Source organism: Lutra lutra, chromosome 6 (genome assembly GCF_902655055.1).
Source record: "Lutra lutra chromosome 6, mLutLut1.2, whole genome shotgun sequence".
Taxonomy (NCBI): Eukaryota; Metazoa; Chordata; class Mammalia; order Carnivora; family Mustelidae; genus Lutra; species Lutra lutra.
The window spans coordinates 144,454,844-144,477,750 of NC_062283.1; the positions used below are offsets into that span (position 1 = coordinate 144,454,844).

The 22,907-nt window shown below is 46.0% G+C and overlaps 1 protein-coding gene across 2 annotated transcripts in view; it reads left to right on the top strand.

Moving 5' to 3' along the window:
- Positions 1–2,655: 2,655 nt before the first annotated feature.
- SNX9 (sorting nexin 9) overlaps positions 2,656–22,907 on the top strand; it is a 107,185-nt gene continuing 86,933 nt past the window's right edge. Inside the window, exon 1 of one of the 2 annotated variants that reach the window (XM_047732867.1) lies at positions 2,656–2,900. In XM_047732867.1, the coding sequence (XP_047588823.1) occupies positions 2,889–2,900 (12 nt within the window). In that variant the 5' untranslated portion in view covers positions 2,656–2,888. The remainder of the gene's footprint in view (positions 2,901–22,907) is intronic. The other variant, XM_047732869.1, reaches the window with a different exon arrangement.

The window sequence follows — 22,907 nt, forward strand, 5'->3', positions numbered from 1 at the left end:
GTGATTTTTAGCAGTCCTGTGAAATCTATTGTATTATAAAATTAAATGTAGCAGGTTTGTATGCATCTATTGGTGCAACGTACCCGTATTTGTCTATCATTTGTCTACAACATGATGTATCCCTGCAATGTTCTTTTTTATTTCCTGCCAAGTAACACTGGGATTTCTTTCTGTGAATTGTTTGAATATCGCATGCGTTCCTACGTGTCCTTTCTATGTATTGCCATAATTGAATGATTTAATGAGGGGTTTTTGGCGAAAGAAGATACCTGATAAATCTCTGTACCCAATAAATAGTGCTGTCGTGTTTGCTCCACTACCCCACACATGGAGTAAGCCGTCTGCATCAGATATGTTCTGGACAGAAATCTGTCCTAATCTGAGTTCAGCGTGAATAGGTTCCCTATCGGCCACTACTTCTTTGGGTTGTCCTTGCCTCTGATTATGATCTACCACTCTTCTCCTTCTAATCATAGGTCTTCTTTGATAATCATCCCCCCCACTGTGGAGTTATCAGAGTCTCCTGGGTCCTCAGGATGGGGGACCTGTGGTCCCCAGAGTGGTTTGTCCTTTAAATTATCCATCGATTTGGCCTTCCTTATTATTCTGTTAGCTAGCTCCTTGCCCTTTAATTCGTCTTGATCTAGCCGCAATGTGGTTTTCATCGGTAAGATGGGAACCTCTGCAGGGGGGAGCTGGGACACTAACAGTTTTACATTTTTAGGACCCTTGGGATCTATGATTACTTCTCCTGGGGTCCTAGCTGTAAGCCTCCCTCTGACTTCTGCTTCTGTGGGGTACTACGGGCCTTCTATGCAACATATGACATCTGACTTCTGGATCTTTCCACTCTCGTTTTTAGATACTTACCTAGTGCCTGTATTTTTCTTTCTTATATTCCAGCAGCTGTTATTTAAAGTTTTTTACCTGTGTAGAATTCCATTTCCCACTTATACTTGGGATATGTATATAGGTTTTTATACAATTTTTGTTCTTTCCTTTAGGTTATGTATTATTTTGGCCCTTAGTGACATGCATTTATGCAGCGTTCCTGATGGCTTAATTTTCGTAAGCTTCTGAGTGCCTTTCTGAGGTGGTCTCCCTCGGTTTCCGCTTTAGCTAGTTCTACCTCATGCCTGATTTGCAAAGGGGTAAGCCAGACTACGGGCTTCCACTGCCAACTACTCCTTGCATAGAGCTGGTCTGTTTGGTCCTCCTATTCTAATACCTTAGGATCTTGCTCCAAGCAAGACATGTGAAAGGTCTATATTCATAACAAATTTATCCCCCAGCTTATTGGTTTTAATTCTGCTGTAGTCAGTTCCAGCAAGACTCAAGGAGGGTTTTGTTGGTTTTTTCACTCCAATATTTCCAAATTTTCTAAAAGCACCTAGTGAGTCAGTGACATGGAATCCTGCCGACTAAGCCAACTTTTGCGGGCGCGCTATAAAGGCCGGTACACAAGTGGTGTCTTTCCACAGCGTCAGCTTTATTCAGCCGCAGAGCAAGGTTGACATGATTGTAAAGCAGGTTCAGGCTTCCAAACTCCGTGACATTTCACCACGCATTTAACTGGGCTTCATACACGTCGCACGAGACAAGCTATAATACAAAGTCACACCACAAACAAGATACCAGAAAGGCAAGAAGTTAATGAACCAAAGCGAAGTCAGTCGCTGGGCACCGCGGAGGGGAGGCCTCTGCCCGGTCCGGGTCAGCCCTCCGTGCTCGCGCTGGCTGTGTTCACACCGCGGGGGATCTCTGTTCTGCTCAGACACCCAGCAGCCCGAGCCTTCCGGGGCAGCGGCCTCTCCCTCGGGGTCAGAGGGGGAAGGTCAGCGGCTGGAGAGTCCGACAGTTCGCTGCACAGGTCCTCCCTTCTTGAACGAGTTCGATCAGTCGTGGGCCTTTGCAGGCCTCTTCTGGTTCCAGTGATTATCAGCCCCGGGTTCTTCCAGGTGCTGTGGCCTCACTGATGGTCAGTCCTTGGTGCTACCGGTCTGTGCCGGTTGGGCTGAGAGCTGGGGTCAGCTGCGGGGCCCTTGGCGGCTTTCCTGATTAGCTCGCTGCTTGACACGAGTGACTCCATCTTGTTCTCTCCTCAGGGCCGGCGGGATCGGGAAGCCATTGCTCCCCTCCGCTCGGGCTGTTGACTTAGCACTCAGTTACTCAGCGGGGAGCACAACCCGCCCAACAGCGGTCCCCGCCAGAGCAGAGGTTCCCCCGCGGGCGACTCAGGCCCTGCCAGGTGGGCGCGGAGTTATTACCGATCCCGGAGCACCGGACACAAGAAACTTCAGCCGCCGCCCACCGCGCGGTCTGCGAGACCCCGTCGGGCCGGTCCTTCAGGCGGGGGGGACGCAGGCGAGTCCTCACCGCCCTTGAAGTTTTCCCGCGGGCAGCCACGCGGGGCGCCGACCCCTGCCCGGCCGCCTCCCGGGAGGGACGCGGCGGGCGCCGGAACAAAGGGCGCCCGGCGGCGGCGGCGGCGGCGGCGACGGCGGCGGCGGCGCGGACCGGGGCGGAGGCGCGGGGCGGAGGCGCGGGGCGGGGGCGGAAAGTGCGAGAGGAGGCCGGGCCGGCCGAGGGCACCGGGCGCGCTTCCGCCGGCCGCGCCGCGCACGCCGCGGTAAATGGGAGGCTCGGCCGGCAGGGGCGGGGGCCGCGCAGCCGAGGAGTTTCAGGAACTGGAGGAGCGGGCGGCGGCCGGAGTCGCTGAGCGCCCAGCGGCGGGGCCTGAGCGCCGAGACTCGGGGCCGAGGCGGAGCCGCCGCCGCCGCGCCGGGGCCCAGCCGTAGCCGCCGCCGCCGCCGCCCTCGCCCGCCTGGGGCCGACAGCCGCGGCGCCGGAGAGGAGCCGGCGGTCCCGGGCCGCGGGAGCCGCCCGCCATGGCCACCAAGGTGAGGGGCGCGCGGCGCAGGCCCGGTCGGCCTCTCGGGCCCGCGGCGGCGCGGGGAGGGTCGGGGCCGGGGGCGCGGGCGGCGGCGGCGGCGGCGCCGGCGGGGCCCGGCGACAGCCCGCCGGACCGGTCACGCGGGGCTGGGCGCTCGGGGGCTCGGCTCGCGGCGCGGGAGGGTCTCGGGGCGGGACCCCCGGACGCTCGCGGCGCGGTCTGCGAAGTTTGCGCCGGAGCGCGGGCTGCGGCCGGGCGGGAGCAAGGGAAAGTTCCCGCAGCCCGGGAGCCCGCTCGGGGCAGCCGCCCGGCCCCCGGGATCCCCGGGTCCTGCCCCGAGTGGCGGCCACTGCCCGCCGCCGCCGCCGCCGCGGGGAGCGCCCCTCCCTCCGCCGGAGGCTGGGACCCCGGCCGCGCCGGCCGCTTTTGGGGGGACCCGAGCCCCGCCGGGGAGCACGGGGCATTTCACAGGACGGCCCGCTGGCTCGCGCTCCCGCTGGAGGGACGAGGCCGACTGAACGCCCCGCGCCTCCACTTCCTTCATTTTTCTTGTGTGTGTTTTTCCTTCTTTTGTTTTGCTACCTTTTCGGTTTGAATGGCATTTCCAGCGTGAAGAAAATACAAAGAGGGAAATGACTGTGCTTTCAGTAACGAGTTCGCTTGAAAAAAGGCACAGGCCCCGGTTACGTGGTGGAACTTTGACTCGAGCTTGGTAATTGGCCAGAAGTGGTGGTTTGCTTCTTTTAGGGTATTGTTCGGGGCCGGAGCGGTCACCCTTTGCTACCTGAGCGTCCAGGAGTCACCCTCCACGCCTGCCTTTCCTGGGGGCGTTTTCTTTAGTTCTTCCTGCAAAGTGGTAACTGGGAAAGTCACAGTCGCAGAGGACTCCTAGTGGGAGACCCCTCCTAGAGCTAGCTATGTGGTTTGAGGAATGGCTTGACTTTAGCAAATAGTTTCTGTGATGTCGCCTTTTTTCAGCGCTGGAACCCTCTTCCATGTTTATGTTTGAAATCTCTGAGCCTTTGGGTTGGGTAAAACCTTATTTGTTGTTGTTGTTGTTGTGTTTTTGTTTTGGGATCCGGGGTAATTTAGGAAAGGATATACAGTTTGAAATCCCTTTGAAAGATCAGATTGTCTTATGTTATTTCAGCCTGTTACAGGTTGTGCTTCTGAATCTGCCGAGGTGCAGTGTTTGTTTTTTTAAAAAATGGAGATTTTCCTCCAGGGAACCTGTCGTCTGCTCTTACTGGAATAATTACCTGCTTATTAATACATTAATGGCTGTGCTCTTCCTTGGTTTCGTTAGATGTGGTCCACCCCGGTAACTTTTTAATCTAGATAATTTTGTGTTGATCTTTTTAGAAACAAAACTGGAGTCAAGGATCTCTAAGGAGATTTGATTTTGAGGTTTGTTGCCAAACATTCTAGAAATGACCAGTTACACATCCTGTTTTGCACTCATCTTGCAACCTTAAAAGCTGTTCGGGGTAGATGTGTGTTCAGTGGAGGTCAGTGTTGTGTTTTGCACTCTGATCTCATGGCTTGTACTGCGTCCTTTCAGTAGGGCTAGCCGTAGGGTTAGCCACGAGTGAGGTATGCATAATGAAAACTTGGTAGTTAAAACCGAACTTAGTTTCTCTGTAAAGGTGAAAAGAACAGTGATCCTTGTACTAAACTTGAATTGCATGTGTCCTCCCTAAACCAAGCACCTGTCAGCCCTTCCTACCTTATTACCTACGCCACTCTGGAGGTAAATTCCTGTGATTCCAAGTCTGTCTGTCTCCTTTCTAATCACTCTGCCCCATGGGATTCATCTCCACATTCACAGGATGGCAAGCCACTTCCAACTTAAAAAGCAAAGGAGGAGCAGAGAAGCCCGTGTTAAAAGAGGACCCTAACTCCGATTTCTGGTCTTCCTACTTCCTGGTGATCCTTGTGTCAAACCAGTCTCTCTCTCTCTTTTTTTGTCCCATTGTTACCGGGGAGGAGAGTTGTCCTTGTTTTCCTCCCCCCTGCAACCACACCCCTGCCTTTGCAGACATCTGAGTAGTTTGGGGTTTTTCCTCTCCTCGCTTTAGTTGGGTCGGCACTCAGTAATAACTTCTAACTTTTTATGAAATTTCAGCTTTCTGTGGCACTTGAACTCTGGCTGCAAGCCTCAAGTGATGAAAAACACAGTATCTGGCTGGGTTGGGTGCTGTGAGTTTCCCTTTGAATTTACCAGAGAATGGCCTCTGTTCTTTCCAGAACTAATTTTCTTATGTATTGCTCTGATGTATTTTTTACAAAGATGCAGTTATCTTTGAACTGTCGTGAATTTTAAAATCTGGCATGTTCACAATGGAAAGAAATTATCTTTTAGAAAAAAAACTTTAATTGGACAGTGCTTCTCTGCCAAAGAAAGTTAATCAGTAACTGCACATTTTAAAGGGATTATCTTCTTTTTTTCTAATCGCTACTTAGGAGGATGCTGAATTCACTTGTAAGCAAGTACCTTATTCTGACTCCAATCTTACCTCCCTTAACAAATATGGTGCGGGGCTAATATTAGCCTGTGAAGTCTTGGCTTCTACTGAAAACCTCAGAAGGTTGTATTTTAATCACAATCCCATGTGGATTTGGGAGTAAATTAAGTCTTATTTATTAAATCTTGGGAAAGAAAAAAAAATTTTTTGGCCCACATATATCAAAAGGAGCATGAAAATAGTTAATGGAAGTTAATCCATGGCTGTATAATTTAGCTGTAATTTCCATGTCAGAGTTAACCTTTGGTAACTAAATTGGTTCCTTTTGTGCTTACATAGTCACTTTCAGGAGTAATCATTTTAACAAGACTCTGGGAGTCCCGGATACACTTTTTTTCTTTTCTTTCTATCTCCAGCATCTGAAGTGAAATATTTGTGGTAGTGCTTGGTTGAATTGAGTGGATGTGGAGTATTGAAAATACTGGTAGGAAATGAGTGAATTGCTCAGGTCTGTTCAATGATATACATTAGTGAGAACAGTAAAAAGCATCTTAGGTAGTCTCTCCTGAGCAAAAAACCTCTTTATTTGAGTGACCGAATAGAATTCTTTCTATTCAAATCTAATGTTAAACCTTAAGGATTAATGGTGGATTTGATCGTTTTTTAAAAACACTGTAGAAAATGCTAACTATTCAATTTTGTATAAAAGTAAGTTTTTTTTTTTTTTAAGATTTTATTTATTTGTTTGACAGACAGAGATCACAAGTAGGTAGAGAGGCAGGCAGAGAGAGAGGAAGGGAAGCAGGCTCCCCGCTGAGCAGAGAGCCCGACGCGGGACTCGATCCCAGGACCCTGAGATCATGACCTGAGCCGAAGGCAGCGGCTTAACCCACTGAGCCACCCAGGGGCCCCTAAAAGTAAGTTTTAAATGTCCCCACTGTGCAGGGAGCCCGATGTGGGGCTCAGTCCCAGGACCTTGAGATCATGACCTGAGCTGAAGACACACCTTTAACCGACTGAGCCACCCAGGCGCCCATAATGTGTGTTAGCAAACTTTTCCTTTTTAAGTATACATGCACAATGGAAAGTACACATCTATAGTTCAGGTGTTAGAAATCTTTTTAAAATCTAACAATTCAGTTTTACTAATGAAGAATTGGTTCTTCTGTTTTCAGGTACTTAAAACAGACCTCATACCTCTGAGACTGTAACCCATGGTGGTTGGAAGTGTGTTTGATTTCCAAAAGTAGAGGGTGTTCCTATTTGTCTTTTTGTTAATGATTTCTAACTTAATTGCATAGTGAACAGGGAATCTGATTGATAGTCATACTATAACTAAAAATTTGTTGAGGCTAACTTTGTACCTGTCCTATGGTCTCCTTCATAAATGTGCCACCTGTTCGTAAAAAGAATATGTATATCCACTACTCAATGTGTGTGTTCTGTGTATGACCATTAGATTGGATTTATTGATTGTGTTGTTCATATCTGTATCCTTACAAACTCTACGTGATCTGTTGTATCTAGCTGATCTTTTGTCTATTTGATGGAGATGTTAATTAAGATGGTATTCTAAAATATCTCTAAGTTTAGGGTGTTAGGGCCCCTGGGTGGCTCAGTCCATTACGTGTCTGCCCTCAGCTCAGGTCATGATCCCAAAGTCCTGGGATCAAGCCCTGCATCAGGCTCCCTGCTCAGTGGGGAGCCTGCTTCTCCCTCTCCCTCTCTCTCTCCCTCTCCCACTGCACCCCCTCGTGCTCTCCCTCTCAAATAAATAAAATCTTCAAAAAAATATTTCTCTAAGTTTCAAAGTAGTATCATCTTCCAGGTGAATTGAGTTTTTTTCAGTGTGTAGGGACCCTCTTTATCTTCAATGTGTTTTTTCCTAAGGACAGTTTGTCTAAAGTTAATGCGGTTTCACTAGCTTTCTTTCTTTCTTTCTTTCTTTTTTTTTTTTTTAAATTATTTATTTATTTATTTATTTAGACAGAGATCACAAGTAGGCAGAGAGGCAGGCAGAGAGAGAGGAAGGGAAGCAGGCTCCCCGCTGAGCAGAGCCCCCCCCCCCCCATGTGGGGCTGGATCCCAACCCTGAGATCATGACCTGAGCTGAAGGCAGAGGCTTTAACCCACTGAGCCACCCAGGCGCCCCTCACTAGCTTTCTTTTGGTAAGTATTTGCCTGGTATATAAGAGCCTATGGCTGAATTTAACCTCTGTAGCTGGTCCGGTGACCTTTGTGGCTAGAGAGTTTTGTCTGCTTTTACTTGTGTTCACTGATGGGTTTGGGTTTCTGGCTACCATCTTTTGGACTAAATGAGGATTTTTTTTCCCTCTTCCTTTTATTCTACCCGTCCCCTCCCCAGCTGTTTGGAAGATTTGTCCTATATATCAGTTTTTTTTCCAGTGGTTATCATAAGCATGTATGTTACCATTTCTAAGTTAAAGTCGAAGTTACTCACCATCATTACCCTCCTTCTGAATTACAAAAAGGTCTTCAGATACGTAACTCTGATCATGTGTCCCAGTATGGTCAGTTACTGCCAGTATTAGAATTCTGTCTTTTCCCACAGAAATTAGACATTCTTTTCATTTTTTTTATAGAGCTAATGTTTACTTAGATTTAATTGGATTTTACCATATCTTTGCTTATTATTTCTGTTTACATTCAGTCCTCCTTTCTGGGATAATTTTCTTTCTGGTTAAAGTGGATTCTTTGGAATTTCCATTGGGGAAGATTTGTTGTTGGTAATCTTTTGTGTGTGGAAATGTATTTTTGCCTTATCCTTGAAAGATAGGTTTCTAGGTTGACGGTGTTTTCTCTCAGCCTATTTGCAGGTGGTGGTCCCCTGTCTTCCTTGGGCTCTCCAAGTTACTCCTAAGAAGTTAGCAGTCTCATGTTGTTTCTTTAAGAAGACCTGACTCCTCTCTCTGCCTGTTTTCAAGACTTTCTGGGTAGCATTCCTACCTTGCAGTGTTACCGCAGTCCATCCTTGTGTGGATGGTGTTGACATTACATGAACTTTATTAGGTATGTTGGCTCTGAGGATGGGAATTTCAGTGGTTCTAGAATAGTGCAGAACTTTTCTAGAACTTTCTGGAACTCCTGGAACTTTCCGTGACCATGGAAATATTCTACGTTTGTGCAGTCCCACATGGCAGCTGCCTGACCCGTGTGGCTAACGAGAATTTGAAATGTGGTTAGTGTGACTGAGGAACTATTGTAAATTTTAACCAAATAGCTACACATGGGTAATGTAGCCGTTGTAGAGAGTTCCCAGAAATGATTATTCCACAAACATGCCTCGTCCCTGTTCTTTCTCACTGGAACTCAAATTAGCATGACAGTGTCCAGCAGACCTCTAACTTGGTACTTCAGCGTGCCATGTTCTTTCTCTTTGTGCTGCCTTCTGGATCATTTCTGTGGCTCTTACCTTTGGTTCAATACTCTCTCTTTCTTTGGGCCTCATCTGATCTTTTATCCACTACTTTTATTTCAGTTCTCTTCTGTTTTTAGAAATTACATTTGGTTCTCTTTCAAATGTGTTTGGTCATTTATAGTCTTAGGCTTTGCTAATACATTTAAGCTTCTGTTAAGCATCTTAAACATTTATGGTTTGTGTCTGTTTTGGTGTCTGCAGTCTAACCCAGCCATCTGTGTCTGTTCACTCTTACTCATGGTGCCTTGTTTTCTTGTGTGTCTTGTATGTTTGTGTTTTTTGTTGTTTTTGTTTTGTTTTTTTCTCCTGTGAGTTGCTCATTTTCCTTGGAACCTCATCTGAGGGAGTTCTGATACCCAGATTGAAGTCATAGTCTTCCGGGGGGAATTTGTCTTTGTTTATGCTGGTCTCCTGGGGACACTACATTCTTGTGGCCACTTTAATTCCCACCTCTGTGTTCTTCCAGCCATTCTGGTAGCAGAAATACCTTGGATGTCAGGGGGAAATTTCCCTTGTTCCTCTACTGATAAAACAATTTTCCTTGCTGCCCACTTTGGAATGACAGATTTTCTCTGTTCCCCTTATACCGAAGTCCTTTTTTTTTTTTATTTGAGAGAGATCACAAGTAGGCAGAGAGAGAAGGGGGGAAGCAGGCTCTGCTGAGCAGAGAGCCTGATGCGGGGCTCGATCCCAGGACCCTGGAATCATGACCTGAGCCAAAGGTAGAGGCTTTAACTCCCTGAGCCACCCAGGCTCCCCATACCGAAGTTCTTTTGGGGTGCCAGTGTCTAGCTTAACACAGGCATCTCTCTCTTATACCTGTCCTAGTATGCCTTCTGCATATGGACTCAAACTCAGGGTCTCTGGGGTCTCAGGGTCTGGAGGAGACTCCTAGAGTTGAATCCTGTCTCAGCACATACTTTTCTCCAAGGGTTTCTGCTCTGTTCCTCTGTGACCTCTCTAGAGGGCTTTCTTTTTGTGCTGACTCAGTAATGTGTTTTAAAAGGTGTGTGTTTGTGTGTCTTTTGATTTTATATTTTATTCAGCTCAGTGGTTCAGGGTGTTGGCCTGCCATGTGTGCTGGAACAAAATCCAAGTCACGTTTTTTTTGTTTTGTTTTTTTGAGATTTGTTTATTTGAGAGAGTGCGCACATGGGGGGAGGGACAGAGGGAGAGAGGATCTTCTAGCAGGGTCCCCACTTAGTGCAGAGCTCATTGTGGGGCTCCAGCTCAGGACTCTGAGATCATGACCTGAGCCAAAATCAAGAGTCAGAAGCTTAAAGGATTGAGCCATCCAGGCTCTCTCCCAAGTCATGGCATTCTTTTTTTCTTTTTTTTTTTAAGATTTTTAATTTATTTGATGAGAGAGAGGGAGAGAATGAGAGCGAGTGAGCGCAAGCAGGGGGAGCAGCAGGGAGAGGGAGAGCAGGCTCCCCGCCAGGCAGGAAGGGTGGGGCTTGATCCCAGGACGCTGGGATCACGACCTGAACTGAACACAGACACTTCACCATCTGAACCCTTCAGGTGCCCCAAGTCACAGCATTCTTTGTAACAGACCACAAAGTAAAGGAAGGGAATATGTGCACACATAGAGTCAGTCTCCTCTTTGGAGGGAAAAGCGTGAAAAAGCAAGGTAGTTAACGCATTTTAGGGGAAACCAGACCTTAAGTCAAGCGCTCAAAATAACATACTGTGGGCATATTTGACTTTCCAGTGGGGGTTTCTTTTCTTTCCCCTCCCCTTGTTGACTATTAAGAGCACATGATGGGTTTAGCCCTGCTTATTCATTTTTCGATATTGTAAATACAGTGCCTGAGGATGTTACTCAGTATGACTCAATTCTTCTAAGCTATTTTTAGTCTCTGAAAGTGGAGTCCTGTAGTATCATTACCTGCAGAGGCAGGAGGCAAAATCACCTGTTGGTGGTGGTTCTTGATGTCAGAGAGACTTGTAAACTTCAGGAGTGAAAAATGCCCCATTCATTTGGGAGCTGTTACCTGTCCTCATTCCAGGCCTCCTTCCCGTGACTTCTGAACGAGCTCAGTCCCAGGCCCTCCACCACACTTGGGATGACCGCTTGGGATGACTGCGTGTATCACTTCGTCCTAGCCTCAGAGAGCACTTCCCAGAGTTCTGGCTCCTGGACCGCAGGCTTTCTCCCCACACAGTGGCGGGTCCTGGTGCAGCCACTCCAGCCCACAGGGCTTTCTAAGGAACCATGTCTCAAAATGCCTGGTTTTTTCTTTAGTTCAAGGAGTCAGTTTTTACCCTTATCTATCACATCAGTCACTTTGAAGATATGTCTGTGACACATCTTGGCAGTGTGCGTGACCAGACTCTGCCGTAGGATCCAAGCTGCCCAGTTCAGCAGATACTCCACAGCCTCTCTGTGCCTCCCTGTGCTGGGAGGAAGGCTGCTAACATCTGGATCCTTGCCTGAGAGAGTGGGCAGTCAAAAACTAATGAGCTGTTTGAAACACAGCAGTTAAATGTCAGCTTAAGTGTATTCTCTAACCCAAAATCACAGAAGAGGGCTGGAAAATGCGGATCTTCGTGTTGATGCAGTTTGTCTCTTTCGTGGTGGCTGCACTCAGGACCTTCCTTTTCATCTTTCAACCTGTTTTGAATTCTCAAGATTTTGAGTAGTGAGTATTTGTTGCTTTTGTAATGAGGAAGAAACCAAGTTCATTTTTTTTTTCCGATTTAAAAGCTTATTGTCATTAACCGGGCCCTGAACACAGATTTCCAAACTTACCCACCTTCTGTTAATTTGCTTTGAATTATACTAAGATGAAAAAAGTGTTTTTAATTAATGCTTATAAATAGTAAGTGGCACTTTAGTAGAAAAATGCTAATGCATGCAGGATTACAAATGGAAACTTAAAATTTTATTTTCTGAAGCACCATTTTTTTCTTCTTCCATGGGGGAGAAAGTATGGCTTTTTAAATTTTTAAAAATAACTAAAAACTTACTCAAAACCAGCACGGAACCGGAAGTTCTTAGAAAATTGCTGCTTTATACATACTTTAGTAATTTTCACCAGCCTGGCTGTACCCTTTCCTTCAGGAGCTTGAAGGAAGCAGAGCCACTCGCTCTTGATGGGCCAGCCTGGGTTTTCATCACTTCCTGATTTCCCCATCTTCATAAGATTTTGGAATCAAGAGTTAAATTGAAGATTTTATAGCCTGTTTATTGATGTGTCAGATTTTGTCTTGTGATTTGCCCTGCCCAGTAAGTAAAATACATTCAGTGTCCTCAAACCACCTCCCCAGCCTAGAAAGCCCAGTAGCTTCTAAGTTATTGAGATCTGTAGTTACCTTATATTGATTTGTCTTAATCATTTAAAGCCAAGAGGATACCAAAGAACATGGAGATTGTGTTTTAAAATTCTGGTATTTAAACTCCCCTAGTATTTATAACATTTTAAAAACCATTCCCCTTTTTGAAAAGTAAAAATATCCCATTCTGTTTCTGTAGTTTGTATTATGAAAGTAACAGGTAGGTCTCTAAAATGCAAGTAGTACTGTTCCTCAAACTCCCCTCTTCTCTGACCCATTAGCAATCTCTGCTGTAAAGGAAGATGATGGCAGTGGTAATAAGCATCCTTTTGAGACAGAAATTGGACTCTTACCAAAGTGCCTGGATGTTTTATGAGCTATGATCGTGTCTCCGAGGCTTCCGGCACTGGTGGTAGAGCTGTGGTACCCCACCTGCGTCGCACCCTGCCCCCTCCGGCCCCCGAGCTTGTTAAATCGCAGATCCCTGGGCTCCATTCCCCCCCCCCTCCCCCGCCACATCCCAAGTTTGGGATTCAGGAGGTGGGGCCCAGAACGTGCATTTCTCCCAGTTCCCAGGTGATGCTGATGTTGCTAGTTTGGGACCACACTTTGAGTACCACTCTGTGGAAGATGGAAAAAGAAGAGCTAGAATCTGAGTTCTGTTCTTGGTTCATCCTGAAAACTTCCTGTGGGCTCTTAAATGGGGGGTGGGGGGTGCCCACCCTAGCCTGCCTGTGAGCAGAGTATGGTTTCTTGTTTCAAGGACTTTAACTGCGTTCAGTGATGCTGAAAATCAGAAGATTGGTATTCTCAAGGAAAGGCTGGTTTCTGGTCAACTTGTGGTTTTCAGTAACTTTTCAGGGTCCTATTGCTGGGTCATTTGTATTCTATGCAAATGGGTGTCTGATTATTATGGTGGCAAGGTGGCTGCAGCTGGTTATTAACTATTTCCTGTTGCTTTTAAGACTTTATTTATTTCACAGAGACAGGGAGAGAGGGAACACAAGCAGGGGGAGTGGGTGAGAGAGAAGCAGGCTTCCCAGCAAGCAAGACCCTGGAATCATGACCTGAGCCAAAGGCAGACGCTTAACAACTGAGCCATATAGCTGTGTGTATCATTAGAGTTTACAGTAACCAGCCTTCATTTATTTGCTTTGTGTAGTGTGTTCCTAATGTGGTTGTGTAATGGTAACACTTTCTAATTCATGGAAGGGGTGTTACTGTGTGAAAAATCCCATTTTTTAATTATTTTAGAAATCAGATAATCTATGATATTTATATAAATCTAAGCTTTAAAAAAAATCTTATTTGTGTAGTATGTGCCTGTTAATTTTGGTGAATTCGAATTGATTCAGGTTCAGTTTTCCTATTTTCCATTGAGGAACTAACTATCCAGGTTCCTCTGAGGCCCCTGAAAAAAGCGTTAAAGAAATAGAATTTTGTTAAAGAATTTATTAAAGCGAGAGAAAAGGATGAGTGCAATCCCTGAACTAGAAAGTCCACCTTTGAATAATTGATTGGTCTCGGACCAATGCATGAAGGCAAAAAAGGTGTGCTTTGGAGGTTAGCTTTGTGACTGGGAGTCTCCCTTTGTTCCCATAACTTGCCTGCGGTATCTCTGAGAATTACCAACCGTCTAAATCAGACCAGTGCAGACAGCTACTTTAAAATCTTGTCGGCATTTACGCCATTCAGAGTCTTTTGTTAGAATCCGTAAACATTATATACTATTATGGAAGGAATACATTTAAATTTCACTGTCTAACGTTAACATTTAAATATCATTACATACAAATATGTATGAGAATTGTTAAGTATGCCAACAAAAATCAAATGCATGAGTTGTCGTTTTGTTTGTTTCATTCATCAGCCTTTACCCTGAACTTAGAAATTCTGTAAGTGCCCATGCATGTATATCTTTCTACTCTGGAAGAACTTATAGACTAATGGGGAAGACACTTCAGTGTGTTTAAATGTTCCGGGTGCTGCTGTAGAAGTACATGCCATGTACAGTGATGGCACAGTATCTGGAGTCAGAAATAAGACCCTCCACGTTCCTGCATTGACTTTCATTGGAAACTTAAGAGTAAACATGAATTTGTGTCAATAAAGAGACGATAGTTTGAAAAGTTTGTGTAAAAATGGAAAGCATTAGGGGCGCCTGGGTGGCTCAGTCGTTAAGCATCTGCCTTTGGCTCAAGTCATGGTCCCAGGGTCCTGGGATCAAGACCCGCATGGCATCATGCTCCCTGCTCGGCAGGAAGCCTACTTCTCCCTCTCCCACTCCCCCTGCTTGTGTTCCCTCTCTCACTGTGTGTCTCTCTGTCAAATAAATAAATAAAATCTTTAAAAAAAAATAAAAGCATTAAGTACTCTGACATACATTAGTCATAATAATTCAGAGGAGGATCGTTTCTCTGCTGGAGGATTGGGGAGCGGCGTTGGATAAATGAGGACACGTACTCGGTCCGAGTTCTCCTTTAAAGCGTTCTTTATTAGCGGCTGCCCTTACAGGACAGAAAGTACATTTCACAGAAAGCAGATGTTTCCAGTCTCTCTGGTTGTGGTCTAAAATTTCGTCTGAGACTGACCACACTAAGCCACTTTCAGGAATCCGAGTGGCACGTGCCACACAGAGTCCGGTGTGGCTCTTCCCAAAACCCTGTGGTCGTGGACATAGTCTCACGGTGGTTCCAGCAGATCTCCTTTTGATCTCCAGGTTAGCAGTTTAACTACAACGTCTGGAATGTTTGATGGGCCTGGTTCATAGTACCTCTGGTTTATTCTGGGTTAGGGATTCCTGGCTTCAGGGGAACAGACGCGGTCATAGACCGTGTGTCTTCTTCACTTTTGCTGGTTCTGTTTTAAAAATATATGTCCAGTTGTGTTATTAATAAAATATGGATACATTTAAAAATGTTAACGTGGGGCGCGTGGGTGGCTCAGTGGGTTAAAGCCTCTGCCTTCGGCTCAGGTCATGATCTCAGGGTCCTGGGATCAAGCCCCTGCTGAGCAGAGAGCCTGCTTCCCGGTGTCTCTCTCTCTGCCTGCCTCTCTGCCTACTTGTGATCTCTCTCTGTGAAATAAATAAATAAATAAACAAATAAATAAATAAATAAATAAAATCAAATCTTAAAAAAATGTTAACGACTTCATGGTACTTTTTTGACATTATGTACTTCTCAGCGAATTATAGTGTTATCTAATTATTGTTACTTGTGGGATGATGTATTAATTTTGAGGGGCATCTGGGTGGTGCGGTTGGTTAAGCATCTGCCTTCCTCAGGTCACGATCTCAGCGACCTGGGCTCAAGCCCCATGTGGGGTTCCCTGATTAGCAGGGAGTCTGCTTCTCCTGTTCCCTCTGCCCCTCCCCTCAGCGTGCACATGTGCATGTGCTCTCTCTCGCTCTGTCTCTCAAATAAATAAATAAATAAATCTTTAGGGGCGCCTGGGTGGCTCAGTGGGTTAAAGCCTCTGCCTTCGGCTCAGGTCATGATCCCAGAGTCCTGGGATCGAGTCCGCATAGGGCTCTCTGCTCAGCGAGGAGCCTGCTTCCTCCTCTCTCTCTCTGCCTGCCTCTCTGCCTACTTGTGATCTGTCTGTCAAATAAATAAATAAAATCTTAAATAAATAAGTAAATAAAAATAATCTTTAAAAAAATAATTTTGGGTTGTTGGGATCCCTCTATGATTCAAGGCTGTTATTGCATAAAAGCCCATTTTCCTTGTTAGTATTTGCTTTACCTTAACTTTTCTATTTAGGAGAGAGATATTGTTGGGTTTTCTGTTAGAGGTGCAATGGACAAATAAAGTCAGTTTCATGTGATTGTGAGGTTCATGTGTTTCAGTGCAGTGGTGCTGGTATAGCACAGAGATAGCGACTCTGGGCTGAAATCCCAGTCAAATCCAGCTACATTACTTTGGAAAGTTACCTAATGCTTCAGGTTCCTCATCTGTAAAATGCAAGTAATAATATGAACTCAAGTGTGAATTCCACAGTCCAGGTGGGTTAAAAAACAACAACAACAACAAAACTTTATTTTCCATTAATAATTGACAGCAAATTATGTCCCCATCCTACCGGGGAACTAGAACTTGAGTCTGGGAGTTGAGGGACCTCCTCCTCTTGCCTAGGCTTGGGTCTGATTTGAGGATGGGGATCCCCTCCTGATGTCATGGCCTGGGGGGACCCCATCTCACCCTCCCGCCACCTCTCTGTGCAGTGGGGAGGCCTTTCTTGCTCTTACAGTCTGGGCCCTCTGTGAGGTTGCACTCTCCACACTTCCTTGCTGTGCCCGAGGTAATGGGAGCCATTTTGCTATTGTCATGCTCTAGTGGGACCCAGATCTTTGCAGAGCTCAGACACTTTCTGTCCTAAAGCAGCAAATAGCTGTTGTTTCCCCTCTGGTCCATTTGCATTTCCCTGGGGACTCTGATTCCCTGGTGCAGGCCCTGTGCAGGGCTCACCATTACTTCTGGACTTGCTTCTGGACTTCGCTGCCATGTCTACCCCAGGCTTTGGAAGGTGGAGGTGGCAGTAGAAATGGAGGCCTTGCCTCATCTCTCCTGTGCAGTGTCTCTTACAGGTGTGTTCTCTGTGCAGACCTAGCATTCCCACTGTTCTTAGGGCCTTTGCAGCTTGCATCCAGGAAGGCCACAGTGTTCTGCCATGCCCTGTCGCTCTCCTGAGGCAGTGGGTGCTGCTGGTTTGGGTTGGAGAGGTGGGAGTAAAGACAAAGGAAACGAAAACCCAAAGGATGAAAAATGACATTTCAAAAACACTGTCTCTACCAAATTATCTCAAGAATTAAGTAAAAATTCATGCAAAGGGCTTACCAAGTGTCTGGCTTATAGCAAAGGAGAGTTGTTATGGTCGAGTGGTGTTATTCATATTATTGCAAAAATAAACTATAAACTAAGATCTGTTAGACCCCAAGATTAAGACTCCACCTTAACTGTATTCAGGGAGCTGAAACAAATCTCTCTGATTTCATGTTACACTTGTGGAGGCAATCAGCCTTTCTGTCTGCTTCATATTTATCCAAAACTTTGGATAAATTTCCCAGATTGCAGCGTCCGACAGTTTGAGTTTGATTCTTTTTTTTTTTTTAAAGATTTTATTTATTTATTTGACAGAGAGAGATCACAAGCAGATGGAGAGGCAGGCAGAGAGAGAGAGAGAGGGAAGCAGGATCTCCGCCGAGCAGAGAACCCGATGCGGGACTCGATCCCAGGACCCTGAGATCATGACCTGAGCCGAAGGCAGCGGCTCAACCCACTGAGCCACCCAGGCGCCCTTGAGTTTGATTCTTTTGCCATGGCGTGCCTTATTAATTCCGGTAATTTACCTTCCATTCATCAAAACAAGATAGAAACGAGGCCAAACGCTAGAGGCAGGGAGGACAGAAGTGTGAGTGAGACCACGGAGCGTGCTGTCCCAGCCCAAGTGAGTCGAGCACATCCGTTCACTGAGGTCTCAGATGGCACATCTCGCCGGATCCTCCCAGTGGCGGGTCACCACGTCACCCTGTTCCTTCGGTACATTGTGGAGCACCTGCCATGGGCCAGAAACCATTGGAACAGTAGGAATACAGCATTGAAGGAAAGAATTAAAAATCCCTGCTCTCATGAACCTTGCTTTCTGGTGGAGGAGGTGTCAGGATTCTATCCAGTAGAACTTCTCAGATGTCTCCTGGTTATACTGAGATATGTAGACCTGTCAGGCCACTTACTTATTTGGAGTATAGGATAGTTGGTTTGGCTGTCATCATCCTATTGGCTTAATGAGTGTTCATCCAGACAATAAGTAAAATATTTCCAGACTGACAGGTTTTAAATAGATATGAAAATATTTATTATCAGTTATCCAACGTCATTCTTCCTCTGACTGGAATCTCTGCTTGCTAACGCAGTAAACTTACTGAAGCTTCAGCAATTTTGAGAACAGTGGTGTAAGAAACCAACGGGAACACCGAGAATTGGGTCAGAATGTTCTCACAAGCTTAGAAGAAATGGCACCATCCTGGCTTAGGATTTTGAGATTCAATGAATCTTTATTCTTTTCCTGGTTCCGTGAGTGATTATTCTTCTGCGGGGGTGAAGGGGGGGGTAAATGAAATATATTAGGAAAGTTTCATATTATTTATGCTTTAAAACTTCATGTCTGTGATTTTTAATATATTGTCTAAGCAGTTTGGCCTGATGCAGTATTTTTAACTTTTTATTTATAAAAATTCCGGAACATAGACAAAAGAAGACTAGTACAGTGAACCCCCTCGGTACGTACCCATCACCAGCCTCAACAGCTCCCAACTCCTGACCTCGTTCTTTCTTCAGAACTTCCTCACCCATTTTCCCCTTCTTTTATTATTTTTGAAGCAGATTCCAGATGTGTTATTTCATGATAAATATTTCCGGTATAGAGGCACCTGGGTGGCTCAGTCCAGCTCAATTTTAGCTCAGGTTATGATCTCAGGGTCATGGGATCGAGCCCTGCATCAGGCTCCGCACTCAGCGTGGAGTCTGCTTGTCCCTCTCCCTCAGCTTCTCCCCCTGCTCTTGTTCTTTTGCTCAAATAAATATAAAAAAAACAAACAAAACTGCAGTATATATAGCCTCCCCAAATAAGATTTTTTAAAAATATAGCAATGATTCCTACCATACTTAAAAATTGAGAATAAATCCTTAATATCTTGAAATACCCAGTCTGATGGTAAGCAGCCTTGTAAACATTTTCATTAGTTAATAATTCGCTGTATTTATATGGCTTGATATGCATTAAGATGAAGACCATGCCTTCTGGTTAACTAGATGCTTAGGCGATGGTTAAAATGATTATTGATTGGCATTTGTGTCTCTGCCAGTGTGAATTAAAGCAGATTTGGCTGTAGGTAGGGTGTTTGCAGCAAACATACCACAGGTTTTAGAATCTGAGCTTTGCTTTCTTTCCTCTAGTCAACTCACTGCCCTTATCTGAGTCCTCAGCAGACAAGGTCCTTTGAAAGTCTTTCCCTGCGGTTTTAGGTGGTGCCAGCAATGGGTGAATGGTAGGATTAGGGAAAAATGGGATTATATAGTCATTTATTACTTCAGACATGACCTCCAAGTAATATCTGTAGTTGGTTAAACAGTTGATGAAAGTGTTGAATGAAAATACCATCTTATTTTAACTTAAGAATCCATAAATATACCATTATTTACCAATCCTGTGATAGAAAGCCAAAGTCTGATTGGAGTTCTAAGCAATCCATCTTGGATAATCTCAGAATGCATTGCGAATGATTTCCATTTTTAGTTTCTTGTAAAGAGCTTTAAGAATTTAAAAACAGTTTCAAAGCACTGTAAATACAGAATTCTAGATTTTTAAAAATTATTATTTCCCATTTGTCTTAACTGTTGTCTCAGCTATATTTACTTTGACAGTAAACTTTTTAGCAGCTTACTTTTTGTCAAGGTTCCTCCAAACACTCAGTTCATTTTCTTAGAAACAATGACTCCTTTTTCACAGTCTTGTGTGAAAGACAATGATACTTCAGTTGCTCAGCTGCAGCCACCAGTGCAACTACATAAACAGGGTTCAGAACCCTTGCGGTACGGATAAAAGGGAGTAGCACGCTAAATGCAAAAGTTACACAGGCTGCGTGTTTTGCGCAGAGCGCGTGGGCGAATCCGGGAAGGTGATCCTAGGAGGTACAGGCAGAATGACCCTCTCGTCGTTGACGTTTGTGGCTGGTTTCCTGGGGTTGCTTGGCTTGGACTGGTTCTCCTGGACCCGTGGGCTTTGAGGAGAGTTGATGGGACATGCCGGATTCAGTGTTTCTCCCTTACTCTTGTTACCTTGGCCAGCTGCCTTGAGTAAATCCCTGTCCCAGTAGGCCTGTATCGTGATTTAAACAATGATCAGAAGCGCTTTTGTGACGTTTTCAGTGAAAATGGTTTTAGGCAATTACCTGAAAAACAACAGAATGTAGTTTACTAAAGTAAGAGAGTACCATTTTCTTTTCCTGTTTTGCAAACGAGAATGGTATATAGGTCTTTAAATTTAGAGACCTTACAAGTACGGGGACCTTGATTGTTACCATTTCTGCAGTAGTCTTGCCTTCTGCTCTAGAAGTAAGGGTGGACTTAATCCTATGAAAAAATATATATTCTCCTGGTGGCGATGGCACGTAATCGTTCTCCACATTTCAGTTTAGCCTATGTTCTTTGCTTTCTAGAATTTGCAACTTTAGCAACTAGGTTTACCTTAGAGGCTATAAAAAAAGTAAAGTCAACGTAGTCTCTGTCCTTGAGGACCTTATGGTTTTAGTGTTGTCAAAAACAAATAAAGAACAGCGGCCCAAGACCATACTCAACACGAAAATGAAAGACAGACCACCTCCCTGAAGCTAGGAGGACCGTCTCTCCTGCTGCTTCTTCTGCTTTGTGTCCTCCCTGCTAGGACTACCCTCCCCGCCTGTGGGCCACCTCTGTTTTACTAGTAACTTCTCTTGATCACACTGTGTGTCTTTCCCATTAGCCTTGGAAGATGATGACTCTTCCTTGCTCCTTTGCATATCCTTGTGGAGTGGTAAGGAGTAGATACTCAGTAAATGATTTTGAGTAGGAGCCAGGAGTCCCTTGGGGGTGCCAGAAAGGCCAGGCTTTGCATCAGACATCCCTGGCTGGAGATCCGGGCTTCACCTCTTTCTTGCTCTTTGAGCGCAGGCCACTAGTCAGTCACTCTGGGTTAGGGTTCCTCGTCTGTAACTGTGCAGGCATGTTAAACTTCTGATGTGCCGGAAGGTCTCAGAGATTATGCAGAATCGTCCTCCCCTTGCCCCAATACAAGTTGCATCACCACTAGGAGACCCTGGCCTGGCCTAGATCAGTCCCTAGGGTAGACAGGGGGTCACCTCACCTGATTCACAAGAGGGAGGGACGAAAACCTTAACAAAATGGGGAGGGGCGTGGTCCAGTGAAGAGGGAAGAAGAGGGCATGAATGTCGTGGATCCTGAAGGTGTCTTACTGAGCGAGAAAGAGTATTGGCGCCGGAGAGATTTTTAGATTATCAAGGATCTTGAATGCCAGGGAATGAAATCAAGCGTGATTGTAGGTGATGGGGTGTCATTAGAAGTTTTTGATGTGCGAGTGATGCCTGTTTGATCAAGGGAGCTTTGCAGCAGCGTGCGGAGGTGGCGGAGTGAGTGGAAGGTCACAGCAGGAAGGTCAGTCCAGGGGCTCCGATAGGGCAGAGGGTGCAGGGTAGAGACTGGATGGCACTTCTTCCACTTACTGGTCATTTGACCTCAAGGCCAGCTACTGAGTGTGTGTGATTGGTGTGAGCCGCTGTTCCTCTGGCAAAGCCTAGTCATTTGCTCCCATAGGGCTGTTTTGAAAATAAAGGACATGTGTGCCTGCCTCAGTCCTGGGGATGCTGGTCCAACTGACCTTTCCTCATCCACTTGGTTTTCCCTCTTGGTCATGTTACTAATTTGCAGGAAGGACCAACGGGAAGAGGAGAAAGAGGAAGCTGGCAGAAATCTGTTTAGAGGTACATGTCATGCTTCGTAGAAGTGCCTTGTTGGGACCTGGCCATGGAGCCTTCCTGTCTGCTCGATTTTCAGGTGTTATGAGTCCCTCACTTCCACGGTCTTCCTGTCTCTCGGTTGCTGCCTAGTCTAAATCTCTTCCTGTGACCGCGTGTGATTCGTTCTTCTGTTCTTGGCTAAAGAAACTTGAAGTTCACTCTTGGCATTGTGCTTTATTTTGCTAACTTTTGCAGTCTTATTTTACTACCTCAGCCTTGTGATACAGTGAAAACCTGCTCTGGTTTTGTGGTTTTCTGTTAGCTGTAAAAATCTAGAAGAGAAATTTTCCTCAAGAGGAACCACTGTTAAAAATAAGTCCTGGTTCAGAGCGCCGCTGTCCATCCAGGTAGCAGCTGGGAGCAGACACCCACAGTCCTCGTGTGACCTGGCTCTGTGTGTGTGTGTGTGTGTGTGTGTGTGTGTGTGGTGTTGAAGGAAAAGCGTCATTTTGAGTCGTTTAATTTTAAAGATCTGTATAGTTCACTTAACTATAGTAGTGTTCTTGAAATATTTTAATATAAAGATTTTTTTTTTCATTTAAGGCAGGGGATACTTTATTCAAACCCGTCAGAGTAATGGATGGTAATTGTATATGAGAATATTTATGGTTGTATATTGTAATCGTATACGAGGAAAGGTCGGTAATTGTGTATGAGAGTGTGCACTGCTACAGACAGATTAACTTGAGAGCACAGGGCAGAGCTCAGTATCCCCTCCTTCCTCACCCTCCCCTGCAACAATGCACACCATCCTCTTCACAGTCCTTCTCAAGGGCATCCATGTCCTCTCAGGACCCAGAAAACCCTCCTTCCTCCATGCCCTCCCCCACATACCAGGGAACAAAGACCCGCGTGGCATCCATCGGGTGAAACTTGGGCCCAGGCGAGCCCAGGTCTCAGCAATGGCAGTGCTCGCACACTCATAGCTCACCGGGCTTTGCCCGGGTCTCCACCGGGTCCCCCAGTGGGGCCTGGTAATGACACCGCCTTTGAAGCCAGCAAGGCCCTGGTCCACAAACTGGATGGGGCTCTTGGCCTTGACCTTGGCAGTGACCATGCCGACATCCTTGGGAACAGCAGCCGCCGTGGTACAGCAGGGAGCGAGCCGTGTGTTTGCCACGCGGAGGGTCCCGTGTCCCCCTCCAGCTGGCTCGGCCTGCACACTGGTGAGCGCTGCTGGAAAGCTGTCCGTGGGAGGCTTTCTCAGAGATGACAGAAGTCTGTGGCCAGAGGGAAGCACATGCGGGGCTGGGGCACCGG